The sequence below is a fragment of the Acartia tonsa genome, chromosome 1 (assembly GCF_053477335.1).
Source record: "Acartia tonsa isolate MP-2025a chromosome 1, ASM5347733v1, whole genome shotgun sequence".
Lineage (NCBI taxonomy): Eukaryota > Metazoa > Arthropoda > Copepoda > Calanoida > Acartiidae > Acartia > Acartia tonsa.
In genome coordinates, this window is record NC_137260.1 from 489,676 (window position 1) to 498,566 (window position 8,891).

Sequence of the window (8,891 nt, forward strand, 5' to 3'; positions counted from 1 at the left end):
GCTTACAAAACTGTACCTTGTTATAGGAATCAGTATACCAAAAATCAGATAAATCGGATAATTCTAAGATAAAAAATGTGTTGTCAAAAAAGTAAAAAATGAGCATGTTTAAAATGAACGTACGGACATTATGGTAATGATTATATAGTTGCTATGCTTTCTAAATCGTACCTAGCCACTACAGGAATCACCATGAAAAGTTTGAAATCAATAGGACTATTATAACTTGCCTAAATTAACGAAAAGAGCTATCCGTCACGCACAGACGTACGAACCGACCCTTATTATAGATAGAAAAGCTTCGATTTTAAAGGGTTGACAACATCCATGAAAGCAAAGCTCTAGATTATTAAGTTAGGTCAAGCGAACATAAAATTTGTAGAGTGTCAGAACTTTATTAAACAAAATATTAGTTTATAAGTTTAAATAAAATAAGTTTGTTGCAAAATTGCTCAAACAATACTACGTTTTATTTTGTACTATCAACATGCATTCATATATGATATTACAAGCGAAGTTTTCTATAATCAGGGTAGGCCGTAATGGTTAGCTCTTTTAGTTTAGTTTAGACTTGTTAGAATTGTCCTATCAATTTTGCATGCTGATTTCCATAACAGTTAGGTACAATTTGGAGTGCGTATCATCTTTATAAATAAACCCTAAAAATGAAAGTATGTTTAAATTTTCAAAATAATGTTCTGAGTATCAAGTTCCGACACTCTACAAGAGTTATTGTTCGTTTGTCCTTCCTTCTGATTTTGGAATCTTTTCAATTATAAATGTTGTCATCCTTGTTTTTGAACTATCAACAAACATATGAAATTATACAGGAATATTAAGTGATGAGACAATAAATTTATGTTCATTTACAAAATTAAAAAAAATATCTTTCCTTACAATTATTTGTTGAAATGTTCGTACACTTATAACTTATACCAGCCACTGACGATGCAATCAAAGTACCCAAAAGTTTTAAGAAAACTTTGGGTAACATTATAATTTACAATCCTGCAATTTCCTCCCTGGATATCTTGTGCAAATCTATAATACAAAGTAGTGCGATGTCTGTCTGTCTGATTGTCTGTCTGAAGCTTAAGATCTCAGTAACCAACAACCGATTGGGCTCTACTCTTCAGGGAATATACCTACTGGTCCTGTGATGGTTATAAGCTAATTTCCTGGGGGAGTGGGACACTCCCCCCCAAAAAAAATGAAAAATCCCCCCCCCCCCAAAAAAAAAGAATATATAGAAGCTTTGTCATCAAAATACAGAATGAATTTTGTACTAGCAACATAATTAGAGTACCTTTTAAACTATTTTTAAAAGCAAAGCTTTTCTATCATAAGGGTCGGTCAGTCGCTTTTCTCGTTAATTTAGACATGTTAGAATTGTCCTGTCGATTTAAAACTTTGCTTGGTGATTCCTGTAGTAGTTAGGTATGATTTAGTAAACGTAGTTTCTTTTAAATAATCATAAGAATGTCCGTACGTCCATTTTAAACATGACCATTTTTAACTTTTCAAAACATTAAATTTTTATATGATATAATTATCCGATTAATCTGATTTTTGGAATACTGATTACAAGGACAACAAAGTACAATATCATAAGCTAAGCATCTCTACAATCAAGTCCTAAAAATGTAAGTATGTCCTTAAACATTATTCTGTATTTATTGAGTTTTTCAACAAATTTACTTTCAATTTTGTTTGACTTTTATACATTTATGTTCTGATTATTTAGTTCTGACACTATACAAGTGTTATAATGTTAGTTTGTCCTACCGTTTCAGTGCTTCGCTTTTATAATAGATGTTGTCAACGTAATTTGTTTATTTAGTAAAACAATGAAATAAACATGCAAAAAGAGTAATATCAAATAAATTTTCCGGAGTAAATTGAATTACTGTAAGTTACACTGGTACCCGAAGTTTTATATCTATGTTTTCACATTTGTTGGCTCAAAAGCTTTGGGTTCTTTTTAGGGTAAGGCCGGATATCCGGCAATTTTCAATATCTAGCCGGATACCGGATATTGAAAATATCCGGTCGGATTATGGATATTGAAACTATCCGGATACCGGATATCCGACTGCTTTTTAATGCCGGATATCCGGTTATCTGAACGTATATCCGGTAATTTGCCGGATATCGAACGTTGTCCAGATATCTGGCCGGAACCAGATATCTGTCCAGAACCGGATATCTGGCATTAGAAATCAGCCGGATATCCGGTATCTGGTTAAAAAAGTATCCGGCCCAACCCTAATTCATTTATTGAATTTTTATTGGTTGGTTCCCCAACTAGCAGTGGCTTAACATTTCAATAAATAGATCTTATCTACAAAACGGGTAATTTTGATTATCAGTATTGGAGATGTATAATGTATATCAACTTTTCATCCATTGTCTTATCCCTTAAGATCCCGGGTCTATGCGACAAAAGATGTGCTGAAAATGGATTGCCTTTTTCTTCCCTAATTTCCAAAGTTGTACAGCAGATAACCCAATTATTGCAAACGCTATTTTCAGCTACTCCGGTCAAAGGGAAAAGCGATTTAATGTGTAAACGATTTATACATTACACATTGAAGCTTTTTTAGCTAGTAGTAAATATTGAGATAGGACGCGGAAGTTAGGTACACTTTCGGAAACTAAAATTCAGTACATCCGACAATATTATTCAGTGGAGGTGAAAGCACCCTCCAAATTTTCAATGCCTTTTAATTCAGGGATCTTAGGGGATAAGACAATGGATGGTAAATTGAATAACAACCCGAATTGAGATAGTGTAAGTTATCCCTACTGTAGATTAATAGGGAATAGTCCCTTTCGTGACATAGCACCTTAAGGGGCGATTTGTCGTAGTTTTAAAATTGCTTTTTTACAGATTATTTTAGGTTAGGTTGGGTTATATTGAGTTAGGTGATTGACCCACAGGGTTAAGTAATTGGCCCCGCAGGGTTAGAGCCCCTCGCAGGGGCTAGAAATAGGAGAAAGCCTACTGTGAAAAATACGAAGAATCGCCCCTTAAGGTGCGATGTCACGAAAGGGACTATATCCGATTAATATTATTGGTTAAACGTTTTAAACACTGCTAGATTCAACCAACCAATTTAAATTCCATTAAAGTACCCAAAGTTTTAAAGAATAATATTTATAAAACTTTGGGTACCAGTGTAATTTAGAATCCAATGACCCCTCCCTCCCTGTTTGAATTAGAAAACAATAAAATGGTACTTTTTGATTTAGATCTATACGTTTTTATTTCAACAATAAAGCAAACTACATAATCTAATATTTTAAAAATTGCTCCAATTACAATAAACAAAATTAACCCTTTAAATTTAAAAATTTGGTGGAAAAATTATGACATTGGATGTTTGTAAAACCCAACAAGTTTTTAAGCCGACGAATGGGCTATCGTGTTTATAAAACTTTGGGGACCAGTGTAATTTTCATATGTGTCTTAAGGTTTTAGGTTATTTTTATTCAGGCAGGGACATTTGGTTTTTTATTACACCAGTCCTTAAAGTTTCATAATAACATTTTCTTATTTGTTGGCTCAACAACTTTGGGGAACTTAATTTAATTTTGATTGGTTGAGTGTCCAAACGTTTCAACTACTGATTGTAGTCTACAGAAGGGGTAATTTTGTATATCAATTTATCGGCCATTGTCTTATCCATTTAGATCGCTAACTTTACTCTAGAAGCTCATATTTTTAAGATCTTTGGATAAGATTGTTTTAGCTTAAAAAGAGTACTTTCTAAGACAATAAAAAATTATGAATCAAGATTTTCTTGGTCCCCCTAACAATATGTAAAAAAGTAAAAGAACTATACCCACCTCATTTACCCAAAATTCTCCTACTGGATCAACAAATTTACTAATAAAAGAGATCAATATTGGCAACATTAATTGACAAATTTTTGCCTGTCAATATAACCGCGCATTCTGTATCTAGAGTAAGATAAAGATATAATAAAGTTTCACTAAACCTTTATAATGACAACAACTGAATAATCAGAATATAAATGAATATGAGTCAAAGCAAAATTGAGAAAAACTGCTTGATACAGGATAATGTTTATAGAGATACATACATTTTTAGGACTTTTTTATAGAGTTGCTTCGGGTATAATATTATACTTTGTTGTCCCAGGAATCAATATACCAAAAAACAGATAATCGGATAATTAGATCACATAAAAATTTAATGTTAAAAAAGTAGAAATGTTTGAATGCACGGAAATTCTTGTAATGATTATAGAGTTGCTACGCTATCTAAATCGAACCAAACTACTACAGGAATCACCATGCAAAGTTTGAAATCGATAGGACAATTCTAACATGCCTAAATTGACGGAAAAAGCTATCCGTCTCGGACGGACGAACCGACCCTAAATATAGAAAAGCTTAACTTTTAATAAGAATATATTATTCCTTTTTTTAGCATGACTGATAGAACAGGCAAATCAGAATTACGGATGGACTGACAAAATTACCCTGTCAGTAGATTATAATTAGTGGTTGAAACGTTTGAACACACAACTTAATGAATGAAACAATCAAATTCTAAAAGAAAGTCCACAAGTTGCTATGCAAATGAATAAGAAAACGTTACATTAAAACTTTGGGGACTCATACAATTACCGGTAAATTGTCCCATCCAATAATTTATAACTAGCAGCTTCGCCTCTAGGGGCTTTGCCCCAAGAGGTTTTATCAAACCTCCAAGAAAATAGTTATAAACCTTCCCGGGACCTATGAGAAGCCACCCTGTAAAGGAGAACCCGATCGGTTCAGCGGATAGCGAGATCCTTCGCTACAAACTAACAGACAAACATCGTTCTACCTTGTATTATAAAAGATATTTTCAACCAAAAACAATCTCAAGTCCAATGGAAATCGGCTAAGCAACGCAAAATTTTTGAAGAACATTGTTTTAGAGAACCTTAAGACCATTACACAAAATGTTCAATAAATATGTTTTTGTAACAGGCATTAAAATGTAAAAATTGACATACAGACTTTTTGTAACGATTAGAGTTGCTACGCTTTCTAATACGGATAAGATATTCTAAACTAGCGGCTACGCCCCTAGAGGCCTCTAGTGGCACTTTAAATGTTTTTGTTTGTTAAAGTCTCTACGATAATTTTGTGTGTTACTTTGAAGTCTCTCAAATATTTTTAAAAAAATTTGATTTTTTTGTCATTTCTCTTGGGAGGGTGGTGGTACCCTCCCAAAAATAGTTATAAACCTTCCCGGGACCCATGAGAATCTACGCCGATCGGTTCAGCGGTTAGCGAGATCCTTCGGTACAGACACACAAACACACATCCTGTTAATTAAGTTTAAGTATAATGGATTTATCATTACTTTCATCTTACTCCAGATTATCATTTACTCTAACATTTAGCTAGCTAAATATCACTCCACCTATTCCCTTCTACATGAACGAACTGACCAACAAGTGATGTCCATGTTAGCAACCTAAATGGACTTAAATTTTTTAGATAGTTGAATTTAGACGTTCAGACCTAGTTATAGAGAAGCATTGCTCCAATCAAACAAAAAAAATAATTTTAATTTTCTTTATTTTCAACATAGATTTTTTTCTCAATTTAAACATATTTTGTATCACAATCATTTCTACAATTAATACATTAATAATTTAATAATAAAAATGGCATATTTTTATATTCTCTAAAAATTTATAAAACATGCTTTTTTAAGTTAGAAGTCGGACATGTTTTTTATGAAAGATTTTTTGTTTGACAACAACTTTAAAATTGAACACAGATATTTTTTAATGCATAATTTTTTTTACTACAAAAAATACATTAAACATAAATTTTTTATAGTTATCTTCTTGTTTATAACATTTGAACAGCATGAATTTATTTTTGAATAACTCTTTAATTGATCAGTCTTTTTCTATAAGTCTTTAAGAGAAACTTTTTTTTGATTGATCTGCACACAGTGAAAATTTTCATATTTTTTTGGCGCAGAGAAAAAAATTAATCCTCTGCCAATTTAACACCAGGTAGCTGGCGGCGTAGCTCCTCTAGCCGCTGGGTCAGCTTGATCTTCTCCTCGGCCAGGTTGGCGATCTCCTTCTCGTTCTCGCGCTCGTCCCGGCGCAGGCCCATCACCACCTTGTAGGCGGTGCGGATGACCGTCAGGTTGCTGGCTTTGGTCTTCGGGTCGATCTGGCATTCGCCGGCGAGCTCCTCAAAGCACAGCTTCAGCTGGGCACGGCGGTTCTTCTCCAGCTGGTTGTGCAGCTCCCGGGTAGAGGTGGCAACTTTGCCGCTAGAATTATCGGCAGATGGTTTGTCGGATTTTTCTGCAGGTTTATCAGTGGGAGTTTTGTCAGTGACGGCGTTTTTGCTGCCGCGGCGGTTTGAGGTAGCAGATGGGCTGGCTTTCGCTACTGGGAAAGTTTCTTTCTTGACAGCTGCCGTGGACTGACTGATGGTTGTGACTGGGGATGCTCGTTTGGTGGCGACAGAAGCAATCAGCTCTGGGGGTGAGGGGGATGAATACTGTTTGACTGCTGCTGGGGTGGTCAGGAATTTGGTGGAATATTTTTCAACTGCCAACTGCTGGCTGTACCGGATGCTGCTGCTAGGCTGAGGGTTTTGAATAACAGCTGTGGGCTCAGAAATAACAGGTTTGACAATTAGGTTGACCGGGGCAGCGGAGATTGAAACGGCTGGCGGTGAGGGGGAGGGAGATCCTTGAGGTGAAAGACTGGCCGGAGCCTTGATCAGTGTGGATAGTGGCACAGGCTTGATGTAACCGCCAGCTACACTGCTGCTCTGGGGACGCTGGAAACCGGCCGCCCCCGGCGGATAAAATGCTGAATGGTAGCTGTTCTGTGACTGACGGCGCAACAGAGCAGCGGCTGAGGTTGATATAGCCGCCGCTGACATGGACAATGATGCAGTAGTGATTGCGGCAGCTGCACTGGCAGCTGCTGTTGTCGACTTAATGTCAAGATCCAACGCCTCGTCCGCATTGTACATCTGCTGCGACTTGCTGATCTCCATGGACCGTTGGCTGTCCTCAGCCGAGTAGCAGCTGTCCTCAGCCGCGAAGGTGACCCTAGAATTTGGATTAAAGTTGAAGGATTCCTCCTGAGCTGTTCTAGCTCCAGTCTTGGGCAGGCTCAGGTTCAGAACACCACCAGCATCTGTCTCAAACTCTTCATGACTGCTCTTGCGATACTTGGCCTGGGGGCCGGAATAGTCTTCAGCAACATTGTGACTGGTGTTAGTATTGTCAACCAGTACTCCTTCCCCTCGGTCACTATGACCGCTATGTCTATGATGACCGCTACTAGAATGATGGTGATGATTATGGCGGGAACTGTCACTGCCGCGTGATGACCGGTGTGACCGGCTGGGACACTTTTCATGGCCGCGGCGGCAGCGCTTGCGCGAGCTGGATGAACCAGACCGGCTGCCAAACTGCACGTCGGCCAAACTGCCGGTCAGAAATTGGCTGATCACTCCCTGGACAACACCGCCAATTTCTTTTTGGGACAACCCGCCCAAAGAATCACTGGGTGAAGGACTATTAACATCACTGCTGGGAGAATCATTGGCTGCAAGACGGCTGCTGCTGCTTGCAGCGGCAGCAGCTGATGAAAGAGAATGCCTTGGCGCAGAAACTGGCACTACTAGCAAAGATTTGGTAGAGATCTTTTGTAAGCTATCATTAAATTTATCACCACCCCGGCTAAGAGGATCTAATAACTGGGCGGCCAACTGGCCGGCGGATAACAACGGCCGCGGCCGCAGCAAAGCCGCATGTTGCTGTTGGTGAACATCAGCAGCTGCCGGTGGCTGATTGGTGGAGGGGCGGCTCACAGTCTGGTGATGCAGGTTGCGATTGGTTTGCTGATGAATATACTCTTGGAATTGGTTGATCACAGACTGAACAATGGCGCCGCTGGCCGCTTGTTTATCACTAGCGGCGGCTACGGCCGCGGCGGCGGTTAGGACAGCAGCTTCAGCCGCCGAAGGCGCCTCTAGCTTGTCATCTACAGGGTTGGGACTCGAGCTGCCGCCGTCCGAATCAGGTTCACTGTCCCGGTCCACAAGATAGTTCTGGATCCATTTCTTTTTGGGTGGCGGCGGCTTGTCGAAACTTTCACTCCGGCTATCCGCTACTAATAACGCCATTCTTGTAATTTATTATTATTGTATATATACTGTAGGAGGTAAAAGGTACTTTTTACTTGTGTGTTATTTTTATAACTTTAAATGTTTTTTTTCTATATATATAACAGCAAATAGTAGTATTTATAACTGTTTTAAGTTAATGTTATTGATTTATATTATATAAGTTATTGTCTACTCTACAAAGACTAGAAGTTCACGTGATTTTTTGTGGGATTAGGTATGTTCACAATCCGTAGTCTTGTAGAGTAATGACTGAAAATAAATTCTGATTCACTCTCTTTCTCAATTCAACAATCCCATACCCTTTATCCGCAGGTCCCAACCCACCTCTCTCTTTGTTTGTTTCTCTCTATCTCTCTCTCTCTCTCTCACTCCCTCTCTCTCTCTCTCTCTCTCTCTCTCTCTCTCTCTCTCTCTCTCTCTCTCTCTCTCCCTCTCTCTCTCTCTCTGTGTTCTTATTATAAACTTTATGCAACACAGGATCTCTTTCCCCTTTTTACAGAAGTAGTCAAAGTACGCATATTCTCTTTCTTTCTTTCTTTCAAAATTTCCCCCTTTCCCCCACTGCCAAGCACACATGAAAAAAGAATGTTCCAACATTTCAGAAAAATGTACATTTTTTGAAATTAGCAACTTATGACAACCCCTCTCATTTATGAAAAACAATACTATTTATAGCCCCTTGTGGTGTCTCT

At 38.0% G+C, this 8,891-nt stretch overlaps 1 protein-coding gene across 1 annotated transcript; it reads right to left on the minus strand.

Annotated features, from left to right (window-relative positions):
- Window positions 1-5,589: 5,589 nt before the first annotated feature.
- Window positions 5,590-8,448, minus strand: LOC145325601 (uncharacterized). The gene has a single exon (XM_080168598.1). It carries the CDS (start codon window positions 8,194-8,196, stop codon window positions 6,025-6,027), a length of 2,172 nt encoding a protein of 723 aa, XP_080024724.1. The 5' UTR covers window positions 8,197-8,448; the 3' UTR covers window positions 5,590-6,024.
- Window positions 8,449-8,891: the final 443 nt, after the last annotated feature.

What these genes read in the sequence shown, in the direction of transcription:
- LOC145325601 (XM_080168598.1), bottom strand. Translation starts at nt 8,196, where the DNA reads ATGGCGTTATTAGTAGCGGATAGCCGGAGTGAAAGTTTCGACAAGCCG.